This window comes from Nymphalis io, chromosome 28 (genome assembly GCF_905147045.1).
Source record: "Nymphalis io chromosome 28, ilAglIoxx1.1, whole genome shotgun sequence".
NCBI lineage: Eukaryota > Metazoa > Arthropoda > Insecta > Lepidoptera > Nymphalidae > Nymphalis > Nymphalis io.
The window spans coordinates 2,403,637-2,429,995 of NC_065915.1; the positions used below are offsets into that span (position 1 = coordinate 2,403,637).

The window sequence follows — 26,359 nt, forward strand, 5'->3', positions numbered from 1 at the left end:
GTAGCCAAAAATCATGGCTTGCATAGTAATGATTTAGTTATCGTACACTATGTAGAACCATGGATAAACAAAAGATACATAATTATAGTTTCACTACATATTATAAATCAAAGTCTTCCCCCAGCGACTGTCTGCCTGTTTGAACGCAATAAACTTAAAAACTAATGAACAGATTTTTTTATAGTTTACACCAATGCACAGTGTTATTTGTTTTAAATGTTTGAATATATAATTAACTAAAGTTTTGTATAAATTGGCTGAAATATGAAAATGATTGTTGAAGATGTCGAAAAAAATCATGCCGACTGGGAGCTTACTGGTGTGCGCCGCGTAAACCATTAGTATAATATTATATATCTCCATACAATTGTTTTTATGTAGACCATTATACCCGTGCAAAATCGGGACAGGTGGCTATTTACTAAATAAATTTAAAAAAAAATTATAATTCATTAATTTCTGGTAACGAAAATAAAAATGAGTAAATAATATTTATTCATTTCTAATGACAAAGAATTATTACAAGTACTTAAATGCTATGATTTAAAAATTAAAACCATGTTTTGAAATATTTATTCTCTATATAACCTAACGATCCCCAATTTATTATGAAAAACAAAACTTATTTACTTGAACAAAGACAAAAAAAAATACAATAGATTTCATATTAATAAATAATTTGAGTTTTGTGCTAATATAATTAAAGTGTACATTTCCTTGGTAAGGAAATTATTTGTGTAATCGAAGCTAAATGGATTACAAACATTCTGCGCGCGCATATGAAGTTCTTCCATAGGTTCTTTTTAGTCGTCAGATCGGTATACATATATCAAAATAATGTGTTATTAAAAAATATATTTTTATAAATAACTCATATATGAAAATATAAAAGAATAAATGAATATGATTAATAAATAAACGTGAAAACAATATATGAGGTTTACTCTATTAGAAATATACTATTTCGATACCTTTCTTATCTGTGGCAGATAGATCTCTGCAACGAATGTTCGCGACGTTATAAAGGACTTTTTTCAGTCAGTGTTATTGAGAAGTAGCAATGGCGGTGTATTTGTGAAGTATAAATATAGAGCTACAATCATTATTATTTATTACAAAAACACGTCTGTGAATATATATAATATTACGGGAACAAATTAAATATTATTAGCTACGTGGCGTTTGGTCTTTTTTTTTGTATTGCTTTTCATTGAGTTCCGATCAATTATCGCTAACCATGTCTATAGGGTAGGATACCTTCTTGTGTAAAAGTGAAATTTGTTTCGGAACTACATATATTGAATATTTCTGGTAAGTCATTGATTAATTGTGAATCAGAGACCATTATAACCGAATATTATATAGACATATCTTTCTTTTTTTAAGACTCTTTTTAAACATAGCTTGCGATAAAATAATATATCCTTATAATTTAATGGTTTTTATATGCAATTTGCAAAGTTAAAAAAACTACAAACTTTTTCTGTGTTTATTTATTTAATTATTAATATAATATTATATAATCTTAAACGTTTCTTCAATAATTCATTGATTTATTAATATCTTATTATATGTATTTGTATGTATGGTTTTTTATTTTTAAGAAAATGGCTCCGACAAAATTCGGTATATTCAAGACTCGAAGTCGAGATCAAACCGAACAACCCTCGACTGAAAATCTCCTTCAGACGAGCCCCAGCAATGATACTGGTAAACAAGTCATTATTTCTAATATTTTTCCGAAATAATATTTGTAAATGTTGCAACGTTATAAAAAAAAACAAAAACCGTAACTATCCCTTAGTTAATGTTGCCCACTTAAAATAATAATATTATAAATAATACCGTTCAACGTGATATTTATCGTTCAGACAGGATTAAACTACAGATCTATTTTCTAAGAACTCACTTCGTAACTCATTTGTAAACAGTGCATGTATGCTTTAAATTTCATAATTATTATAGTCAATGTCCTTTATCCTTCCGCTATTTCACTATCGTTTTCTGAGTTGAGTTTCGAGTTTGTTCTTTCAGAATAGCTTTGCCTTGAGTTTTTTGTTACGCATAAAATTGATCCATTACTATAAATACGTGTTAATCGTATTATATATATAAAAAAAAAAAACAAAAACTGGAAATAAAATCAGCTTTATACTGATCAGCTTTATTACGATGGCTTTGCGATTTTTCATTAAAAGCTTGCACAAATCTTTGTGTTCGAACTGTAATAAAACTGTAAAAAAATGTAAATAGTATTGAAACCTTTTTGCGTTATATTGCATTGCATTTAAAATCGAACATGACTTTTATCTGTCACATGATTCGTTCGAAATTTAAATTTTCGCTTCCTTGTTATTTATATTATTCTTTTTTATTAGTTAACACACCGGACTCACCCGTGCCGTCAACAAGCAAAGGAATCGTGTCAAGCGATGATTTTTTTTCACCGGAATTACTTTCCGTTCTAAATATAGACGACGACGATGACGATGTGAGTTATTATTGTAAAACATTTAATTATAAATAAATAATTTATAATATCGAGGCAGTCTTGTGTTACTGCACTTGTATCCCCATGTGTCATATCCGGTAAGATAGCGCGTATTCGAAGACTACCAACATGACATTTAATTACAAGTAAACTGTTTAATAATTGTAATTAAGTATTTTTTAAAGTTATTTTTCCCATATTACCGCTTAACTGGGTCCCACGTTGGGCGCCAGAAGGACGTAGTCTGTGAATACGAGACATCTTATCTGATATACATGGTAAATATTATTGTGGCTTATATATTATATTATAATATACTTTTCGAAACGTTGGTAGCTTTAAATTTAATTCGTCCTTTTAAAATTACGATTCCAATGTGAGCGGATTTCGCTTAGACATATATATATCTGAGCAAAATCCGGTCGAATCTTTTGAAATTTGTCACAGTTACTCCTTCCCCGACGTAGACGCACTAAGAACGGATTTTACGCAAATCAAAAATACATTTTCCTTCTTATCTACCTGTGCAAAGCCGGACGATTTGCTAGTATATATAAATAAAGACAAATTATATTTTTAAACGAATAGTACCAATGCCTATTTTCCAGGAATTACTAATTTTCCTATTTTCCTCTCCAATGACGCGTAAAGCTCGTGTTAGGAGTAAAGTTGAGGCAATATATACCTTATGGGGTCGAGATTGGACTTAAATGGAACAAAATATCAATTATATTGTATTAACGTGGTATAATGTGTGTGAGTAAGCTAGTGTAATTACAGACACAAACATGATGATCGATCCTATGGTTGGCAAGGCATTAATAGTATATGTGTGATTTTTATTACTTTTTGTAAGTAATACTACAAGTGTTTATGTGTGGAGGTGGCCTTTATTATCAAATCAGGTGACCGATTTGCTCGTCAACTTTTCGATAGTAAATTTATGGTACTTGAACAACTCTATGCCTTTTTTTAAATATTAATAGTCTAATATTTTTTCTTAAGATATACATTGATATGTGCGTGTTTTTTCTGAATTCATTATCATATAATACTCATATTATATGTTCGTATAATATCCAACTCACTGGTAGCTGTAATGACACTGACTCACTCATCTTCAAAGCTTATGTCTAAAACATGTCTGGCATTCAAAATTGACCTGACCGAATTCCGCCCATTCCGAATTGGAATAAAAATATACACGATACATAATTTTAATCTGGAAGCTGGCGATCTACAATCTTCTAAATAATAATAATAATTTATTTATTCAAGTAACAAGACAGATATACATTATACAGAATTACAAAAAAAAACGGTTTTAACTAAGCAAACAAAAAAAACAATGCAATCTACTACTCATATAATTTACTGATCCAGCTGAAACTTTACAACAGCGGTTTATAAATATACAGTCAAGTCTGTTAGCAATCATGTTTAGAATTTTGTTGGAGCTGGCCCGCACCCTGTGAACCAAGGATGCACACGTTTTTCGCATTAATGCGTAAAAAGAGTATATTCGCTTCAGCAAGCTAAAGCACTACAGAAGCGAGGCAGACCCATCAGCAATAAAAATGTCAAATTTTTGTCACTATACCACTTTAATGAATTATAAAATCAAGATATATTTCGTTCAAGCGATTAAAGCTATCACCAAGTTCTGAATACAGATTGTACAAAAATACATTTAAAGAATTATGAACAAATTAACAATCATTAAACTAATTAATTAGATCTCGAATAGAAAGAACTAAGTACATTATATAGAAGTTAAACTATTTTACATTCAAACGTTACGTGTTAAAACGTTGCATTTAATTTCGTACTTGATAGATTTACTCCAAAATCACTTTGAAAATCTTTCATTATATTTTTAAATAATAACTCAATTTTATGATTACTCTTTCCTATCAACGTAACGTTTGACGTTTGAATAAAAACTATTTTGTATTTAGAATTAATTTAAAAATAATAAATACAAGTGTATTGTTCTAGTTTATCTGTGACGAAGAGACGAGACGGGCAAGTCTTAGCAGCAAAATAGAAGAACAACGGGTAACATATAACATAATTTTAGCGTAATATTACAGCTACTTTTTTATTTATGTTGAAAAGTCAGTCAGAGTAGTATAGTCATATTAGTTACAACATAAAAACTCAGGGGGGGGGGGATGCAATCTGCCTTTTATTAGGGCCGGATTTAGGGGAGAGTTACTTGGCTACAGCCCCAAAACTTTCACAAGGAGATAATTTTAAGAAAAAAAAAATCACAACCCTCACTTAATCTACTAACTTGAACATGATATATGATATGTAGATATAGTAAAACACATGTGTAAATGTATACGGTATCTACATAATTAAAAAAAAAATGAATAAAATAAATATAATTTGTGTAATCATTAAAGAGTTTCACTCATTTCTTACCTCAGCGGCTCTGAGCTCTGAATCCGACACCGCTTATCATTATACAAAATAAAAACCTACTATTATTTGCTTTGCTTTACTATTTTTGGCTATATGGTGAGGCGGCTGATCCAGAAGTCTGTCTGAAGTGTAATACTCTGGTTCATGTACCTCATACACGATCAATTTAATTTCTTATTTTATTTATCTCAATATATATGTGTATTATTTTCTCTTTTTTATGTCAATTAATTAGCTCATTATTCATTCTTATATATTTTAATTATTAATATTTTTGTGATTGTGATTCTAATTAATAATGTAATGTTATGTTTAATTATCACGCACCAGAAGTATGACACTTGTTGACAGAAGAATAAAGATTATTATTATTTAGAGCGATTTAATCGTCGGTGACTTTATTCATGCGTTCATGAACTTCAGATACTCTACGAAAATTTTCAAAACCAATCGACGGGAACATCAACGATGACACTCGAAGACGAAGAACAATCGTACGATAAAGCGGAGACGACTTTACCATTGGATGATGACGCGTCTACTTCCTATGACGCAAATTCTTTGCAATTCGACGAATCATCGATAACCGCCAGTAACGATGTGTCCATGTATTGCGCCATGATGAAGAAGCCGAAGAAGAGTAAATCGAAGGATCAACAGCTGACTGATCTGGACATGTGGCAAGCTAGCAATGTTGAAGTTTTGGAGGTAAGTTATTCGACTTATTTATTCCTCTGGAATTTTTCCTGTATCTGACATCTCGGATCACAATAACATTACTCAGAATACAATAAATTCGACTATAATATATTACAAATGCAGAAGGAGTTTTATACGTTCCATGCAATTTGCACTACCATTCTTGATTAATGTATATTTATTGATAATATAACACTTTTTAATTTTGTTTTTTAATTGTTAATTGCTTATATCCACTTGTAAAGTCGCCACTTAGCTGATATTCAGTTGTGAATACCAAAAAAATTTAAATATCGACCAAATATGTAATGTTTCAAGATTCTTTATGTATCTTATTTCTTCTGCCATTGGTATCGGCTGTACAATATAATTTCCTAAAATATGCTCTGCTGGAAAAACGCATTTCTCTCCAACTTAGGAGAAGGCTTGGAACTTATTTCGCCACGGGCTTTATATTTGTAATAGAAGCTCATCTGACCCATGTGAGGTTTGCTTACGATGGCGTCCATGAAACTAATAAGGTGCTCGCTCAGATTTGATATTTGGCCAAAATTCATATGTTTATGTGTTTTTTTACTCTAAAAACTGAATGCACATTTATTTATCATTATTTTAGGAAGAGCGACGAGGGAATGATTCACCTGATGGTAAGTTGTCGCCCATAGACGGTAGCAAAGTGCCAACAAGCTCGAACCGTTCCTTGTGCCGCCGACCATAGGATCTAAGATATTATCTTCCGTATGCGTATATTACGATGCTCACTTCAAACCGGACGGAACACAGCAATTACAAACTATGGCTGTTTGGCGATAAAAAAACTGACACTCAGAGGGACCTGCGCAAGCCCTACCTGTAATGGTTGTAATCATTTTTACATGATTTTCTTTACATACATAAGTGTAGGAGGCGCAAACTAATTTGGCCGGGCTGAAGTGAGCCACTAGCGGCTGCGCATAAACAATTTTTAAGAACTTATTAAAATCAATTTATACAAAAAGGTAGCTTACCTAACCGATTTTTGAAATTAATACCTATAAAGTGGCACTCTCTAATCTCTATGTACGCCCCATGACTTTGACCAGAAATTTCCGAAAGACTAACTACAGTCCGGCCTATTTAGCGTGCGTGTATATATAATATGTATTAATAAACTAATGGCCATTAGTATTTTAGGGTATTTCATCTATAATCAATAGGATAATATATGATATCGCACCGTACCTAGTTTTAATTTTCATGAACATAACGGATTAATTTCCTGGTTTGTTTTGCTTTTACTAATCTTAAAAACAAGTTTTGCGATCCTAGTAATTATGATTATATAATATATAACATTCCGAACAATCTAGAATTTAACCTTTTCGTGTTAGAAATGTGACACCCATAGATAATACCATCTGTGTGTATGTGAGGATGCAAAAAAGCACTCAAAAATATATATCAGAAGATCATGGAGGAGAAATACATATATTTTAAATAAAGCCACTTAGAAATGTTTCTTATAAATACAGAATCAGACATGCGAATTAACTCGAAAAAGCACTTAGAAATATATACTTTTCCAGTTGTTAAATAAAAATCCCAACATAAACTGACTATTATATATATATATATATATATATATATATGTACCTATGTAAAAAGTTGTTAAAACGTTTGAGAGTTCACACAGAGCTGAAGTAACTTTAATTACAGTTTAAAATGAACGATGAGACAGATTAATTTTCTACATCGCCGGTTAAAACGCTATAAGGTTAGTTTTTAACCGACTTATAGATGAGGAAATAACTTTTCTCGTCATATGATAAAGGTCATGAAACTTCTAGAAGAAAATATATTAATCGCTTTGGACGTTTACAAGCCCAGAGCAAATTAAAAAGTTTTAATTTGTACACTATATAAATATCATGACCTATACCTGCCTCATCGTGACTAGCGTATGGCTGTAGACGAGGTACTGGATTCAAGCGCCCGGTCGGGCCGATAAAAATGTTTTCTGGCAAGAGATTCCCGGTAGCATCCCGATGTTTGGAATTTGAGTGTTAACACTCCCGTGCCTTGGTCAATGGACATGTGCCTGAACTCTTTTCTGTCGTGTCGGATTGCCATCCCATCGGATTATGATGTGCGGGGATAGAGAGTGCCGTTACCGAAAATCGGTCGGGATTACATTGTAATAAGCTGATTTATTGCCAAACTCCTTGACGAAAATGACTTCTGCTATCAATCAAAGTTAACATTTATATGGTACTTAGGTGAGGCGTTTCACTCGGGTCTAATAAATAGTTATAACTTTATTTTTGTGAAAAATATCGTTTTTTCATTAAAGACACCTAAATAGGTTAGAGCGGTTTCGAAACCGCTATTATATATATATATATATATATATATATATATATATATATATATATATATACAAGCATTTAATATTATATAAGATTAGAAATATATTAAGATTTGAGACGAGAGACAGTTATCAGCTATTCAAAATTCCATATTCATAAATGAAGAATATCTTATGAATAATAACAACATTGTAATATGTATAGCATTGTCCTATATTGTATTATTGTCTGTTTGTCCTGAGTGTAATTATCTATATAAGTATGTATTTACCAAAGAAAAGTAGTATATGTAGTATATCAGTTGTCTGGTTTCGATAGTACCAGCTCTGCTTTGTTTGGGATCAGATGGACTTGTGTGAATAATGACCCAGGATATTGTCGTAACAATCGTGAGCTAATCAGCCGAGCAGTATAGGCGGGTAGGGTCTTGGTCGACGTTTTAAAGTAACTGTCCGAACGCAGGCCGACTTAGACTCCGCGCAGCGCCACCTAACAACACCTGTGTTTCGTTTCCTTTGTTCGACAATTATGTGACATATATTTTCTGGAACCGAAGGTTCTATAGCACCAAACACTCATCAATTATTCTACCACCAAACGTCAACACTCTGTATTGCTGTGTTCTGGTTGAATAACGAGTGAGCCAGTGTAGTAACTGGCACAAGGGATAACATTTTAGATCCTGTAGTGGTGTATTGACGGCGTATGGAATAGTTAATATTTTTTACAGTGGCAATCTCTAGTGGTGATCACTTACCGTACTCGGGCTATTTACTTGTGTGTCTTAGGCCAATTTATTATAACAGATAAAACAAAATATTCCATTCTATTACAAAAATAACATAATATTTTCACAGTAATAATAATAAATTAATCTGTGACATCACAGTTCTCAACGAAGTAGTTTATTTATTTATTTAAAGACTGAATTAAAGAATAATTTCTGAGAAATTATAATATAAAAATATTTTGATTTATTTGTTTCATAATGTTATATTTCGAGATCGAAGAAAACAGTCTTCATTAAAATTTAATTACTGTCATTTAATTAAATTATTCCAATAGCAACATTTACAGCACAGACATTCTTAGTTGATAATAATTCCCTGCTGTCTGTGATTTGTTCATACTGCATTGTTGTAATTTTTGACCATTAGTCTTTGTTTATACACTTATATACTGTTGACGTATTGTCATTGAGTTGACATAGACAGCCTTGAGGTGGACTGTCAATACTTATGAAAGGTATCAGAGTGACATAGACAATTTTTAATACTTTTTATAGTTTTGACATATTCCTTCGAGTCCATTCTCAATATATTAAAAATCTTTCACGAAATTAATGGACTATGTCCAAATGTTATAATTAAGAGCTATGTTTCTACACATACATATACTAACTAAACTAAAAATTACCAATAAATTTCAAATTAAAATACGTTCTCCAGAACCTTCTGAATCGGAGCGGCAGTCTAGACGAACAGATCAAATGGGAGGCAATCGCCACAGCCCGTGGGCTCTGCACACTTACCGACAGTTGCACATGCACTGATTGCACGGGAGTCACTTACCTGGCCGGTGTCACGGATGGGGATGGAGGTATAGGTGTGGCGCCACTTTTCAGCGCTATCAATGTCGGGTGCCAAGTACAGTAAATAGGATAATTTGAATGCCTTATCTGAAAGACTAACCTTGAGAAAATGGTGACTTACGCTCACTGGTACGTGATTAAAGTCTCGCTTCTCTTCATACAATTAATGAAGCGAGAAATTTGAAGATGAATTAATATTTCTCCACTTATGTCAATGTCTCTTGAACTGAATCTAAATTTAATGGGAAGTTAATTCTATCTGATTATGATTTTGATGATATGGTTTTAATGTTAATTATTAAGTGCATTTAATTGGTAACTTAATACTTTACCTGTATTGGTAAGTCATTGCTTAACGTTGGTATGCGATATGATTGATCACATTTCTACCTAACGATGATAAAAATTATGATATTAATTTGTTTCGTTAATTAAGCTTCCAGGATAATTTATTTTACTTTTATATACTATTTAATTTTACTTAATAACCAATAGAGTAAAATTAAATGTCTATGGCTTTTATTGTATAGAAATAATCAAGCTCCAAAAGGCCACAAATCACTGTTAGGTATATCGACATTTTCAAATCGGGGCTTTCCTTTAAACTCTTCTGTTGTTCTTTTTTCAAATGTTATCAATATTAGATTTATATCTAGTGGTGGGGAATAACCGTAATTAGACGTTAAGACACGAAATGTCTATTTTTGGCACACTTTTTATCTATATCTTAATTAGACTTTATAATAAGTAATGTTAAAAATTTAAATGGATATGTTTTATGTACATCGTATTGTGTAAAATATAATTTTCATTCTGAAATAATTTATAGAGTAAACTAAAACTATATTTGTAGCAATTTTTCGATACATATTAATACAATGGCCTAATTTAAGATATAATCAATATATAAAATATGTTTGCGGTATGATCATAGACTATAGACAGGAACTACCCTAGGAAGGGAAGGAGATAGGTTGTGGTCTACACTTGCATTGTCTCTTTCTAATTCTTAGTCCGTTCTCTATGTAACGATTCTGGTGTACACAATCTGTAAGACTAAATTCATTTGATAATTTAAAAAAAAAACTTTTTAACTTTAACATTAGAAAAAGTTCTTTATTTCATTTATATAAATTTATTTTAGTTTAATCATTGTACAAAACGGAACGTACATTATTAAATTATATTTTGTTTGTCTATCTTTATGCCCCATACACACGGGTAACCAAACGCGATGCGAAATCGTATATTATGCTATGGTCACACGTGCGACAACCCATTTGTGAATTTTCTTTAACTGTACATGCAGGGGGCCAATTCTACTAACAAATTGTCACTTTATCGCAATCGAATCGAAGCGTGATCGTTGCCGTTTATCCATTTTCCTATTCTTTAATTTAATTATCGATTATTGCCATAAAAGTTAACAATTAAGTTGGGTTTTGACATAACGGTTATCGGTTCGGTTCCGATTCGAATAAATATAGATTATTCAAACGTATATTCAAACGTATATAACGTATCGTAATCGATCTAGATTAGTAGAATTCGACCCCAGGTGTTGTTCTGTAGTATAATAATACTACCGTTGCTCACATCGTATCTACTGTAGCATTCCCAGTGCCATGTTTGTATAAATTTAATTTGAAAGTACTAATTAATGTTTTTTATTTAATTTAAGGTTTATTAATATTACTACGCTTATTAAATTTATAAAAAAATGTGTATATAATACTTCAAGTTGTCTAGAATACACTGTTTTATTCCGGAAATTATAAGTTCATTTAATTCAGCCCGGTGAAAATGTATTTTTCCGTTGAAGTGTTCATTAAATAAAATTAATTTATTAATTAATGTAAATACAATCGTAATGTTCTGGACTCAAATGTACTTTAAGATATTTAATTGTTTAATATATATATATATATTAAACAATTATATATATATATATATATATATATATATATATATATATATATATATATATCTATAATCTAATATTCGACCATTTATCACACATATTGCTTAGATGAATTTGGACTGAGTTTTCCACCAACCAGCATTGGAGCAGCGTGGTGGAATAAGCTCCAAACCTTCTCCTCAAAAAGAGGAGAGGAGGACTTTAGCCCAGCAGTGAGACATTCACAAGCTGTTACGGTACACTCAGGCCCAGAGTATAACGAATGCAAACTGTTTATTAGGAAACGTTATTTACTTAATCTTATGTACGATTCTATTATACATAATTTCTAAGACGAAAATTTTCAATCAGTGGCTCATCTCCTTGTATGACGTTTGTACAGTTATGTTAAAAAAGCAGGTCATCTAAAATCCACCCTTAAACATCTCGTATTCTTCTAGTATATTTTTATATTATTCCTTTACTAAGATGAATGTTTTGTTTAAAGAATAAATACAAATTCCATATGTTTTTTTTAAATGTTGATATTACAATGAAAAATATTTCGATTAACAAAACATAATATATGTCACTTTACAATTTTATCTAATTGTATTATAATTGTCGTAATATTATGATTGTTGTTATTAGATACAACAATATTTCCGTAGTTTCTATGTATTATACATGTATATTGTATGTATACATTAACATGTATAACTTACATGTAATGCATATATACAAAATATATTGACAAATTTAAGATTAGATGTTAATCGGAGATGTGGTATAAGCATAAGAATGCTAGTTAAATGAGAGCCCTTTAACCTTAAAGAAACTCTAGTCTGAAATATTTGAGGCCTCGGAATTGCTTTTAAGACTGATTTGGAATGTCATTTTTCATGGCTAAGGTAAGGACTTAAAAAGTTATTGATAGTATCTTCTTCACTACGATGCTTAGGTTGCATCTGTCTCTTTCACTCGGCATAAGAATGAAAAGCATCACGTTTTTTTTTTTAATACACGCCCCATAATTCTCTCATTTGGAATAGTTAATGTTTTTAATAATTTTAACTTAATATTGTTTTTTAATATAAAGTATTTTATGTATATGTGTAGTACGGTATTTGTAGCGCGGTCATTATAAAAAAAGTTGCTGAATCTAATGAAGTTTCAGAGTCTAGTCCGTCGATTACTACGGAGGAGGAAAGAACTGATTCTGTTATACTTTCTGCTAATGTTCCTGAAGCGCTTATTGAGACAACAGAACTTGTTCGGATTGTTGAAGCGAGAAATGTGAAATCAAAATATACTTTTTTTATAATGACCGCGTTACAAATACCATAAATAGATATTAGAATGGGTGTACTTAGCATATAAGAATATTATATAAAAGGTACATTGTTTTATAAACCTGTACTCTCTTATTGTATTTTATACTATTGATACTCGGGAGCCTTGATGTAGTTCCTATGAGTACATTCTTACAGGTGAAAATCATATCTTTTATATTTTTATCAACACTGTTTTTTATACTATCAATAAAAAAAAAACTATTTAAACAAATTTTAAATTGAACGCATTTAATATTTTATTTTTGCTTCCGTTTCCGTTCCGTCATTTTACGATGAAATGGGAAGCTTAAGTCGCAGTCACAACTGCGTTAATTTTGATATATTTTCGATACTATAAGAATATCCGTTAGTGACTGGATCTTGTCTGATATATTTTTAATCAAAATAGTTTTGGTTTATTTAGATTATTGTGATACTTATATATAAAATCGTAATTTATTAATAAGAATTGTAGCGTAGTGAAATGTGTTTAGACGTATTCATTATTTACAGAAACGGTATGCGTTGTGTGTAGAGAATTGATGTCACATATATGTGTTGTAATAAACATTTGTGTTGTAAAATCTGTTTGTATTTTTATTTATTAGATATTCTTTAAAAAAAACAAAAGAATGTCTATGGTGTGTTATAAAAAAAGACACAAGACGTTTAGTGGAACAATGATCTTTCGGCAATCTAATTATATTGACAGGGCTTATCATCATTCTTAATATTAAATACCTTCCATCAAACCTTTACCTATTAATGTATCTCATCTATTAATGTAGCCACGGCGGCCAATTTCAAGAGAGATGAGCCAACTACGCAGGAGATAGTACATATGATACAGTGTACAAGTGTGTGCGCAAGCTTAGGTGCACTCTCTGTTCCCTTAGGGTCCGTTCACACAGACCGGCTCGGAGAGGAGAGCAGATTTTTATCACGTTGGAAACAGTGTTTTGAGTGATTGTAGTAAAGTTTATTTTTGCATTTGCACCTTTTTTGTCATTAAAAATGCCTGAACGCGCTTCGTGTGAAGTAATAAAAGGAGCCGACCGGCTCCGCTTGCGTGCTCTTTCTCGCTCGCACCCGCTTTCAGATCTCTTCCAGCCGGTCGATGTGAAATAGTTGGCGGCTCCGCTCCGGCCAATTCCAAGCGTATACGACCCGGTCTGTGTGAAAAGAAAAAAGCAGGCCGATGCTCTCCGAGCCGGTCTGTGTGAACGGACCCTTACTCTCATAATCCGATGGAATGGCAATCCGACACGACCGGAAAGAGTTCAGGCGCAAGACCAACGGATTTACGTGCTTTCGAGGCACGGAAGTGCACACACTACCAACTTCCAGACTCCGGGCTGCTACTGAGAATGTCATAAAGCTCTGCTTTAACTGGCAAATAGTATTCTATATCACCACAATTGATACTACCTGCGCGCGCCTTTACCCAGACAGATGCATTCTTTTATTCTTTAATTATGTGATTAATATGTCATCTTGAAATCTTCTTACATACTAATCTGTAGGGGATATATATTATTTTAGTTTAATATATAAATAGTCTTTAAAAAAATTTACACACACGTTATTAACATTGCTGGAAATAAAAAGAGAAAAGGGAAGCAAAAATTGTGATAAATTTGTTGTAAATTATATATTTTTCATCAAGCTAGCTTCAATTTAACTACCCACGTGACACTCGAATCACCCCAATATCCCCTCTTCGTAGGTTTTAATGCCTACTGCAGCGGTTCTGTTCGGGATAAATTGTTTGATATCGAGCCACCCCTTGAGATAGGGCCAATCATGGGGCCGCAGCTTCCGACAAACGTTTCTCTCCTCAAGAGGGAAATCGGGGGAGTTGGAAACCCCTGCCAGTCAAAGTCAAATAATGACGTAGACCCATGCATCATCCACAGACGTAGTGTCTACTTTGCCCGCAGCTTTAGCCCCCTGTGGCGTGTCCTCATAACCCGAACGCTGCGAGGGATTGAGAAATGGGGCTCAAACTCATCGTCAGAAGCTTCCTCTTCTTCACTTCCTGTAAGAAGTAAAATAACAACGCCTGCCATTGATCAATGAAAAACAAGCAAACGTAATTAAGTAGACTGCTGATTTTATAGTCCCCTAAGGGACGTTGGCAGGACTGTGAGATTCAAGCCGCGCTCGGATGCTCATCATTCACCCATCGTCATTTCACACGTCACATGGTCATTTCACATTCGACATGTCTGAAGCAATTTATTTTATTTTAATAACACTGCTAGTCAGCCAGAAATATACTTTTAGAGCTTAATATGTCGATAATAATAATAATAATACTTACGTAGCGGATCCGTCAAATGTGGATGGCTGGCCGTACTTAAACAAGAAAAATTTAGATGATGAAATTGTATAAATACACGCACACACACACATTCTTAACAGTTCAATCACTTACGGCTCAAGCTGGAGAGCAGTTCGGTGTCATCCACCCTCCAATCATCAACTGCTCTCCAGCCTTACAATTATTTCACTTACTCTGGATGGTTAAAGTCTTTCCGATTCTGAGCCAGGGTTCTTCGCCTTTCGGCATGAAGAGGAGTTTCAAGGAATTCCAAGTGGTAACTCCTCTATCATGTCAATGTTAATGCTAAAATGGAAATACACATGATTATAGTTAAATTGTATTAAATTTATAATTAAAATAAATTATAGAAATAACAAAAAAATACTCGTGATCCAATCGCGTCCCAATTTGGGACACACAATAGTTCAGTTGATATTATGTTTAGGTAACGTTTCAAATCAAAAAGTGTATTTTCAAGTTATTTTAATAAAATTATGAATAATATTTAGAACTTACATTTAAATATGGTATCACCTATTCGTTGCTGCGGCATCAAAATTCGATGCTTGACAAGATTTCGAAATTAATGCCGTTTTTGTTTCGCGGAAATTTGTCTTTATCGGACTATATGGCAAGCTTTTATAATATTGACTTAATTAAGCGATAACATAGCGAAGTATTAGTATAGAACAATAATAACATTTTTTTAATCTATGTTAAAAAAAACACTTAAAATTAAGACCTAAATGTTGCCATAAATAAAATAACATATTGTTTATATTTCGAGATAGCGTTCCACAATTAAGTTCATAATTAATTATGAACTTTCTTATTTAATCGATATATGTTTTCTTATTTATATTTTGAATTTCCTTAAAACAATATCGTATTTAATGAAGTGTGGTACGCCTATTTTAACGCAATGGAATGTGATCTGTCAATGCTATAATAATAAATGTCATCGAAAAAAATAAACTATCCCGTTGTTGTAGTTTAGGTACATTTGAATCGCGCCGATTTTATCAATCAAAACATAAATATTAATTTATGTTGTAAGTAAAAATCAAAAATGAGTGGACCGAACGGTATGTTATATGGGGGAGATGAAATAGGTGCGTTAGTTTTCGATCCCGGGCATCATTCTTTACGAGTTGGTTATGCTCAAGAAGATACTCCGAAAGCTGATATTCCAGCAGTTATTGGTGTTGGACCTGCAACACATATTCCAGAGGCAGAAGAGAAGGTTCCAGATGGAAATGTTACTCAAAGTAGTAAGTAGAAAATACGATATTTGTAAAATAATCATATTTTTGCATAAGTAAGAATTTTGATAAATAATGTTTTGTGATGAGACATAAACATGGAATAAACGAAATTATTGGTAAAATTAGTCTGTTTTATTAAACTCGGTCTTCGACAAATAGAATTTATTTGTACATTGCAATGCAATTTATCTCAATTTTTTTTCATTTACCTCTGAGCATAGTGTGCCAAGTGCAATAAGTAATTCTAAAGTAAAGAACTACACATTTTGTCACATTTTGACACATTTTGTCTAATGGTAAAATTAACTGGATTTTACTTTTTTTGTTAATAGATACAAAAAAAGATGAGTTACGCTACTACATTGACGTGACAGAGCTGCATGTACCCCGTCCAGGCATGGAAGTGCAGACATACATGAAAGATGGTCAGGTTGAAAATTGGGATCTTTTTGAGAAAATGTTAGACTATTGTTACTCTAAGGTATTTAATTTTATTTAGTTTTCCCAATTCTTTGTTTTATTTCTTTATATTTTTAAAACATAATATTAATTAATTGGGAGCTATTTAAATGTACATTTTCAGGTTATAAGGTCCCCATCAGAGCATCACCCGGCTCTGTTCACAGAGGCCGTATGGACAACCAGACCAGCAAGGGAGAAGCTTGCAGAACTCCTGTTTGAAAAGTACCAAGCACCTGCATTCTTTCTCGTAAAGAATGCAGTATTAGCGGCATTTGCTAATGGGAAGTCGACTGCTCTTGTTGTTGATGCCGGAGCATCTCAGACATCTGCCGTTCCTGTTATTGATGGGTATATAAATAACATATATTTCAGCGAAGAAAATATGGTTTTACTATTAAGAAATTCTCAGTAGCGAGCCAAAGTGGCTTTAAGGCTTTGGAAAGCATATGGCATTCTACTTTAGGATAATGCAGCCGATATTAATACGATTTTTGTACTGCAGAAGAGGGCTGTTTGTGCAATTCATAACCTGGGCCCAAAAGATTTTATTTTATTTTATTAGGATCTCCAACAAGGAATACACATGACAAGCTTTAATATAATATGCGAGTTATAAATCTATGTGCTTCAGGAAACCACAGCATCCATCACATATAACTAAGTAACAGCTAATATAAATAGTAAAATTGAAAGTTCTTAACTTAACAAATTTAAAGAACTACGACTTAAGAACTAAAACAAAAAACAGAACGTGTGTTAAATGACTAAAATTTAGGAATAAAATTTGAAAAGCAAAAGAAAAAATACCAAAGATACTAAAAAAATAAATACTAAAAATACAAATAGAATGAGTGAATAACTAACAAACTTTATTTTAAATATTGCTTAAGATTTTTTTATATGTGCTTAAATTAATGGCAATATCCAGTTGCAGTTATTGCTTTTTGCAATCAAGATTCGCGATCAAGATTCATTAAGATGTAAATTTAAAGAAATTAAAATAATGACTATCGCCTCTCAATATATATTTGATAATGTTATGTATGTACGCAAAAAGATAAAAGATTTTCCTAGAAATTGTGACGTACATACTGTTAACACCAGGAACAAGTATAAACTTACAACCATTATTACCAGATTACACAGGGTTAGTAAGTCTTTTATGGGACAATGTACACGCTTCTACAACAGGATCCCAGAAAACGTTCAAATATATCCAATTGTGAAATTTAAAAGAATTGTTAAGGAATGCTTGTGTGATAAAGGATATTACACATCCGATGACTTTTTAAATGATCGCACACCCTGGGAATGAAACGATCGCCTCCAGGTTATTTCAAATAAAAAAAAAAGTTATATATAATTTGGCTATTGTTGTATATTACTTATTGTAAAGGCTGAGATATAAAAAAAAAACCTGCTGAGTTTCTTTTGCCTGTTCTTCTCAGGTCTGATGTTATTTTATGTCTGATGCTTATTTCCGAACCGGTGGTAGATTTATGACAATCAATAAGCCAGTGTAACGCTTATATATTAAATAAAGATTTTTGACTTTGAATTTGACATAAAGCTGATAGTCATGTGCCTGGTTTTTCTTGAGTCATCTCAGTTTGCTTTCCTATCACCATATTCCAATATTGCAAATGGCTATTCTCGATTGAAACTCATTCAGAACTTTTCATGTAATTAAAAAAAAAACTTTTAATTTGTTTTTCAGATATGCACTAGTTAGTGCAGCGGTAAGGTCTCCAGTTGGTGGTGACCACCTCGTGGCTCAAGCAAAACACATGCTCAACAATATGCACATACAGATGCTACCCATTTACAGCATACAGGTATGTTCATTACTATTGACATTTAGAGGGTTTGACATTTAGTTGGTTCAAAAGACCATAGAATGATTTGAACGGAAATTAAGCAGAATTGTAATTACAATAGAATGATAAGTTTTGTAACCCTTTATAATTTTTTCCTCTTTGTAATCAAATTGGGTTGGAAATACCCTGTGTTGTCTATAGTCCTGTGGATTCACAATCCACTTAATAAAAACATAACATATAAAAATGGTTTATCTATTTGAGATTAACAGATTTTAACACAGTTTGTATTTTATTAATGGTAAATTTTATACTATCACCTTGGAACTCTCCACTAGATGGTGCTGTGGTTCATTCATTGTTCAACAAACCACCAAACTTTTAAACCATCGGCATACTATACAAAGACTGGATAATGTCTACCAGGTATTGCTATTTACAATATGATTTCATGAAATTAATTTAATTTCAGAGCAAAGAGGTGATCCGCGAGAGGGAAAGAGCGCGGTACACATTGAAGACGTTACCGGCTGGTCTCACACAATCGTGGCAACAGTACATGTTGAAACGGCAGTATGAAGACTTTGTACATTGTGTGGCTCACGTAATGTCTTCAACTTTAATTTTTTTTTTAATTATTTAATAAATAACTATATAAATTAATAATAATACATATCTATTTATTTATATGTTATAAATTAAAGTACACTGTAAGTATGTTTGTGTTAATCTCACCTCTTCATAAAACAGATTCAGAAACAGATATCAGCAGCATGTGGCCTTTGTCAGTGGTGATTCTGTTTTGCGATTTTGAACCTAAAAACGTAGTCTCAATTAACTTTACGATTAAGCAGTAGTTGCCAATGTACATTTACGAAGGAAAGACGTGTTTCTCTAACTGATCCGCCGGCACAAGCCAAACTGAACCTTACGACCTCACCAGTCAGTCTGCCAATATATTTAAAAAAAAAATTATAACAATTAATAATGTTTATTCATAGGTCTCAGAAACAGCTTATGACGATCGTTCAGCGGCGTCAGTTCCCGGACTGCACTACGAGTTCCCGGGGGGGTACCACCAGGACTTCGGTCCTGAACGCTTCAAGCTGTCAGAGTGCCTCTTCGAGCAGAGTCTCGGGGCTCCGCATTTAGGTTTGTCAATACTAAACTAGTAAGAAATGTAGAATGATATTTTTTCTAGGTTTATATAATTATGTACTGATTAAATTTCTCGAATGAAGGACCAGGTAAGTGCCCAGGAAATATCGTAGTACAATACACTACAATACATAACAAAGGCGCACTATATATTTTCTCACTCTCACATACCATATGGAGCCATAACGTACATGACAGACTATAAATCTTCCACTGTTCGCCTCAAGGTCTCTTTATAAGTTCCAGTCAAGAAAGATTTTGTCCGAGAGAAAATAAGTTTGTATTATACCATATTATTAACAGCGTTTTGCAAACGATACTATGGCACGAGTTTCATAAATGTTTCGTATCTATAACACTATCGTCTACCAGTATAAGTATGTAATGTGCACAGTGTGCGCGGCGGCCGGCGCGTGCGACGCGGACGCGCGCGCGGCGCTGTGGGGCGCCGTGGTGGCGTGCGGCGGCGGCGCGTGCGCCACGGGCTGGCTCGAGCGCCTCGCCAAGGAGCTGGCCGGCCGCGCGCCCTCCGCGCACCGCCTCAAGGTCACCGCGCCGCCCGCGCCCGCCGAGCGACGCTTCGCCGCCTGGATCGGTACGTGCCGCCCCCCCCCCCCCCCCCCGCGCACCGCCTCAAGGTCACCGCGCCGCCCGCGCCCGCCGAGCGACGCTTCGCCGCCTGGATCGGTACGTACCGCCCCCCCCCACCCCGCGCACCGCCTCAAGGTCACCGCGCCGCCCGCGCCCGCCGAGCGACGCTTCGCCGCCTGGATCGGTACGTACCGCCCCCCCCCCCCCCACCTCGCGCACCGCCTCCAGGTCACCGCGCCGCCCGCCGAGCGACCCACCACCGCAACTTGTGATGAAGGTACCTTAACCGGAAGACCCATCGCTAACGTCATCATGTTTAATATAACGTTGTTAAAAAAAAATACAATGGAAATAATTATTATATTTTTCATATTCACAGGTGGATCGATCCTGGCTTCGATCGGTTCCTTTCAACAGATGTGGATATCGTCACAGGAGTACGACGAAGGTGGCAAGGGACAGCTGGAGAGGAAATGTCCCTAGGAGCATATCGATAAATAAATATGTAAGAAAAATAACAAATATGGACTTTCATAAATTTTTTAGTTTTGTGAATACAACTGCTGCTACTTTTATATGAACCCGTAAAATCAATAAATTGTGTTTTTGGTCACGACAAACCTGTAAAAAACATGTATGAGTGATTGCGAGTGATTAATAAATAGTTATAAGTATTTTTAACGTCTTATTTTTTTACATTTATTAGAGATCTCTACAGTACCTACGAGGGGAGGTCCAGTAGTGGGAAGAATTATATGGAGGAGGAGTTGGTACTATCGTAATTGAGAACAAATATAAATAACACGTTTTGACTTTGTCTTTCAAAACAAGTCGATTTCAAAAAAAATATAGTTAAAATTGTCAATTACTTTATTCAAGGGCGCTTTCATAAGAACGTTCGAATCGTTATTTTACATGATTATTTTTTTTTTTTTTTATAGAATAGGAAGGTGGACGAGCATATGGGCCACCTGATGGTAAGTGGTCACCAAACGCCCTTAGACATTGGCATTGTAAGAAATGTCAACCATCGCTTTTAGCCAATGCGCCACCAACCTTGGGAACTAAGATTTTATGTCCCTTGTGCCTGTAATTACACTGGCTCACTCACCCTTCAAACCGGAACACAACAATATCAAGTATTGCTGTTTTGCGGTAGAATATCTGATGAGTGGGTGGTACCTACCCAGACGGGCTTGCACAAAGCCCTACCACCAGTTAATTATATTAAACTGGTACACAGATTATATTAAACTTTAACAGATTATATAAAAACAGATTATATTAAACTTTAATCTTGACGCTGTGTATAATGATTACTCAAAAGCATTTGATAAAATTCCACATTCGTTATTAATTTAAAAACTTGAATATATTGGTATACACGGCGATTTGCTAAGATAAATAACATCATATCTCCGTGACAGAACTCAAGCAGTTGCTCTCAAAGGACACATATCTAGTTTTATCCCAATAACATCTGGGGTTCCTCAGTGCTCTCACCTCGGTCCCCTTTTGTTTAACATTTCCATTAATGATATACTGTTTTTTTTTTTAAATCCTAACACACTTCTATATGCCGATGATACAAAACTATTTAAAATCATAAAAAAAAGTGATGACTGCTCAAATTTGCAGTATGATTTAGATATTTTAGTGCAATATTGTTCATCTAACGGCCTACATCTTAATTTTGATAAGTGATATGTAATAACATTTTCTAGAAAAAAAATCCAATTTTATTTGATTACACAATTTCCAATCATTTAGTTAAGAGGGTAACCGAGGTTAGGGACCTTGGAGTGCTTCTAGATTCTAATTTATAATTTGACAGGCATGTGAATAAAATTATCGCAAAAGCTTACAGTATGTTGGGTTTCACATTTCGCCAGGGAAGAGACTTTAAAAATATCAATACATATAATGTGTTGTATAATTCGTATGTCTCTAAGATCTAATTTGGAATTCGCTTCAACGGTTTGGAATCCACAATACTATAAGTATATTATGGCTAATGTACAGGATAAATTTATTAGAAAATTAACGCGTAAATTTGGGTCCAATTCTATTAATAAGCTTAATTATATTTTGTCGCTTGAGAAACGCAGGGAATGCAAAGATCAGGTTTTTCTTTACAAAATTGTAAATAATTTTGTTGATTCAATGAATGAAATTCCTAACGTTTTTTTGTTCTGTTTTTTAAATTACGTTTTAAATACTTTGACTTTATATATTTTAATTAATTGTCAAATAATTTGTTATTGTTAGGTTTACTCCATGTTTGAATGTAAGAGTGGATACTTTGTTGGCTTATGTGAGACTTATTTTGTTACCAAATGTTTATGTATTATATTATACTGTATGTTTCCCAAAATAAATTAAAAGTAAAGCTACCACCGGTACGGAATGTAGATTCTAATGATAATAACCGACAAGAAGCTCAGTAGTAGTCTAGGAGTACTAGAAATGAAAAGCTTGGATTCTTCATACCGCATCCGAATCAATAACGAATTAACGGGAATAAATAATAAATAAATATGTGCATGGCAAAATTCCAATAGCACAAAAGGGTACACAAGTGATGTCACAATCAGTCGGAATTTTTAAATGAAAGAAATTTAGGAGGGAATAATAAAAAAATTAACAACGTTTGTTACCTTGTTGTTGATAAATAATATTGAGGCAATTTAACCATATTAAGATTAAAAATAGTAAATCATCATTTTATGTTTTTTTATTTTAAAAATATGCTTTTTAGCTGATAATATTTTTATTCAATGAAATTTATTTATATCGGTGAATTAAAATAAATAAAACAAGATTTTTATTGCTTAAATTTTATTAAATATTAGGCACTGTAACATCGGATCGGCATATAATACTGTTACCATTCATAAGGCTCGTAACTTGTGGTATCGATGAGCGAAAATTCAACAATTTAAAACTACAAAAAACATAGCTTTGATATTACAAAAAAAAAAAAGATTAAAAACTATATTTGACATGCCAAATGAACAAAAATGAATTTTTAAAAATAAATATACGATTTGATAACCTCGCTCATAATTAAGCCGTTTAATTGTGATGTATTAAAAATGCTTACAATTATAACAAATTACATACTAAGACAAAGACTGCCCCAAAAAATTGGCTTATAAAATGAGATTTAACAATCAAAAGGGCAGCATAGTCTTGAGTAAATAAAATAATAAATAAAATAAAGTGTCTAATCTAACCGTGCAACACTTGGAATTAACAATAAGTTTCGAAGGTTGATTTAGGTGTACACAACCCCTAAATAGATTTAACAGAACTAAAATCAGGTATCGGCAACCTCACAACTTTGACTGGACTGAAAATATTTCCATTTCATTTCTTTTTTCATTTATGGCATTTGATGTTGCGGTTTCATCTTTATTCAATATTAGTAATAATAATAATAGTGTTTTTAACCAAAACAAAAAAAAAACCATCAATAAATCATGTAAAATAAAAGTGGATTGATCGGTTATAAAAGAGTATTTACATATTTTGACCATAATCATTGTTAATTTGAGAAAAACTTTTTCCACTACAATTTCATTCTTTTTTTGGCAATTCTAAAGATTATAACAAAAAAAAAATTGGTTAACAGAGAAAATTGCCTATTTTCATAAAGATGTAAAAGATAAAACATAACTTAGTGACTTATTAAATTTTAGTCCTGTTAAATATCCGTTTTAGACATTTTGTTCAACACAATCAAATCTGTTATTAAAACAAGATATAATATAATCGGACAATATATCATTACAAACTTAGAACAATAACAGTTTTGCAACGACATAATTTTTTTATATATTATAATTATGAAACAACATGCTTTTTAATATTCTGTGCGTTAAAATGAATTTGTTTACTTTAAAGAATTTAATAATTAGAAAGGTATTATTTATATATATAGAATATGGAATAATCAATATAAAAATCCACTGACTGTTCAGTGGATTTTTGGTTCCACCATGCTAAGCTCCACACCAGTGGGAAACTTACAGGCAATTTTTTAATAAATATTACAGAACCGGATTTGTTCTATGACTGTAACGATATTATAACTTAAATACTCGAGAACTTACGCCCTATTTTTGTTTTCACCTTTAAACCATTCTTAATATAATAATAATTAATTCGAAGTCAACATAACAGGATAAGTTCATTTGAAATTTACTTAAAAAAATTATGTTTCGATAAAAATTGGCGCTAATAGTAATAAAACAGATTAAAAAGACACTAAGTGTATTAAAATGTTAAAAAAAAAATAAGACACAAGTTCCCAAAAAAAATTTATCGGAATGTGATTTAAAAAATATGTGTGCCTAAAATATTTATTATGCATTGATCGCATTTTTAGAATTATTAAAAGATGTAACTATAAAAATTTATTTCTACAAAAATATATATAAAAATATGGTATACACCATACTGTTTATATCTAAATGTAAAATTATTTACAATGTGTAAAATATATTGCAACCTGCTGTGTGACCAGGTACAAAAATTATCGTAAAATATTGTTCGAAAGTTTTCATCATACACATATTTTTGGAAATCCTTAAAAAAAATCCCAAGAATATACATTTTTTTAACACTAAAAAAAAACCATTTTGTAGTACAAATTGTTCAAATAATTTATTAAGTAGCCAATTAAACATAATATTATAATCTCTCAAAATGTTGCCATAAGATAAAATAAAAATAATCTAATGATTTTTTGGAATGATTTCAAAATGCAATTATGTATTCATATTTATATAATATTTTCTGTATATTATGAAATACATAAATAATGTTTACTGAGAATTTATTAATGATTTCAGTTCTTTATAAGGACGCGCATCGTTCTAGAACATACAATGCAATGGAGTTAATTTTGTAAATTAAAAACAGAATTCGTTTTTGGCGCCATTACGACCATATGTTTAAAATTATTACCGAGTAATATTTTTACATAAGTTAGGCGCCAAAGTATCGAATAAATAATTTTAGTTTATTATATCATATTTTAAAAAAAAACAAAAGCGTATTTCTTGTATAAGTTATAAATTTTATATATGTATATAATAAGTATGTATCATTAGTTGGCGTATGTCGAATACGACAGTGGCATGTTATACAAATTAATATTATATATATCGTATCGTACTATTCTATAGCGGTTTATTGTCTATCAATGGTGTTAGTGGCGTTTTATTTATTCATTTCATTAGTATCAATGGCGTATGTCAGTGAATCACTTATGTATACTATATAACAACGGCAAGAGGTGTAAACTTAAGCAAACATTACACGAATCCAAAATGGATACCACAGATTATTATTAAATTTCGACCGATGACGTCATGTCAATTCAAGGTCAACGTTGTTTGTTTATTTTTTTCTCCCCCTGCCATTGGAATCGGCTGTAATTTATTTTCTGTCATTGTATATTTAATATGAAATATAGTGACTTGTATCTCGTGCGTGAGTCGTGAGTGAGTCTGACTTGGTGTGTGGTTAGTGACTTGTGATTAGTATCTCGTGTGGCTTGCTTGCTGCGTGATGTGTCTCGCTGGCGGTATCAGCGCGGACGGCCGTCGGTGGCGAGCTCCACGTAGTTGGCGGGCAGCATGCCGGTGCGACCGGTGCGGAGCACCTGCCCCGTCATCCAGCCCTCGTCGATGGAGGTCACGTTCGATATGTAGTCGCCTTCGCGGAATGACACCTGGAAATTGGAGATATATAACATGAGATTTAAATATTTAAAATTAATATTATAAATGGTGAAAAACCTTTAAAACATAATGTTCCTAGTTTTGTACATTAAAATACTTAATACATTGTAAGATGCCTTGGCTTTTCAAAAGAATAAAGTGTGTCTGTTACTGTTACTCCCATCGCGTCTACGTCGCGAAAGGAGTAACTGCTTAATTTC

The 26,359-nt window shown here is 32.7% G+C and overlaps 3 protein-coding genes across 5 annotated transcripts in view; 2 read left to right on the forward strand and 1 right to left on the reverse strand.

The window, feature by feature from the left end:
- Positions 1-1,053: 1,053 nt before the first annotated feature.
- LOC126779129 (uncharacterized) lies at positions 1,054-10,968 on the forward strand. The gene is made up of 6 exons (XM_050502979.1): positions 1,054-1,311; positions 1,605-1,710; positions 2,379-2,491; positions 4,490-4,549; positions 5,345-5,629; positions 9,414-10,968. The coding sequence occupies exons 2-6, from the start codon at positions 1,608-1,610 to the stop codon at positions 9,618-9,620; spliced, it is 768 nt and encodes a 255-aa protein (XP_050358936.1). The 5' UTR covers positions 1,054-1,311; positions 1,605-1,607; the 3' UTR covers positions 9,621-10,968.
- Positions 10,969-16,048: 5,080 nt separating this feature from the next.
- LOC126779097 (actin-like protein 6A) lies at positions 16,049-21,172 on the forward strand. 2 transcript variants are annotated; one of them, XM_050502935.1, is made up of 9 exons: positions 16,049-16,387; positions 16,714-16,862; positions 16,965-17,191; positions 18,561-18,678; positions 19,133-19,264; positions 19,662-19,812; positions 20,213-20,413; positions 20,789-20,914; positions 21,116-21,172. In XM_050502935.1, exons 1-8 carry the CDS (start codon positions 16,186-16,188, stop codon positions 20,890-20,892), a joined length of 1,284 nt encoding a protein of 427 aa, XP_050358892.1. In that variant the 5' UTR covers positions 16,049-16,185; the 3' UTR covers positions 20,893-20,914; positions 21,116-21,172. The 2 variants fall into 2 exon arrangements, with proteins under 2 accessions (XP_050358892.1, XP_050358891.1); XM_050502934.1 differs by lacking the exon at positions 21,116-21,172 and having other exon boundaries at positions 20,789-21,085.
- A 2,064-nt stretch (positions 21,173-23,236) lies between these two features.
- The window catches only part of LOC126779105 (LIM and SH3 domain protein Lasp), a 38,528-nt gene continuing 35,405 nt past the window's right edge, over positions 23,237-26,359 (reverse strand). For both annotated transcript variants that reach the window (XM_050502947.1, XM_050502946.1), the window contains one exon: positions 23,237-26,149. In XM_050502947.1, coding sequence (XP_050358904.1) covers positions 26,006-26,149 — 144 coding nt within the window. In that variant the 3' untranslated portion in view covers positions 23,237-26,005. The remainder of the gene's footprint in view (positions 26,150-26,359) is intronic.

Excerpts from the sequence above, each read along its gene's own strand:
- LOC126779129 (XM_050502979.1), top strand. The coding sequence starts at position 1,608 with ATGGCTCCGACAAAATTCGGTATATTCAAGACTCGAAGTCGAGATCAA. Across the intron at positions 1,711-2,378 it reads GAGCCCCAGCAATGATACTG|TTAACACACCGGACTCACCC; the intron begins GTAAACAAGTCA and ends CTTTTTTATTAG. Across the intron at positions 5,630-9,413 it reads GCAATGTTGAAGTTTTGGAG|AACCTTCTGAATCGGAGCGG; the intron begins GTAAGTTATTCG and ends TACGTTCTCCAG.
- LOC126779097 (XM_050502935.1), top strand. The coding sequence starts at position 16,186 with ATGAGTGGACCGAACGGTATGTTATATGGGGGAGATGAAATAGGTGCG. Across the intron at positions 18,679-19,132 it reads TACCCATTTACAGCATACAG|AGCAAAGAGGTGATCCGCGA; the intron begins GTATGTTCATTA and ends ATTTAATTTCAG. Across the intron at positions 19,265-19,661 it reads TTGTACATTGTGTGGCTCAC|GTCTCAGAAACAGCTTATGA; the intron begins GTAATGTCTTCA and ends GTTTATTCATAG.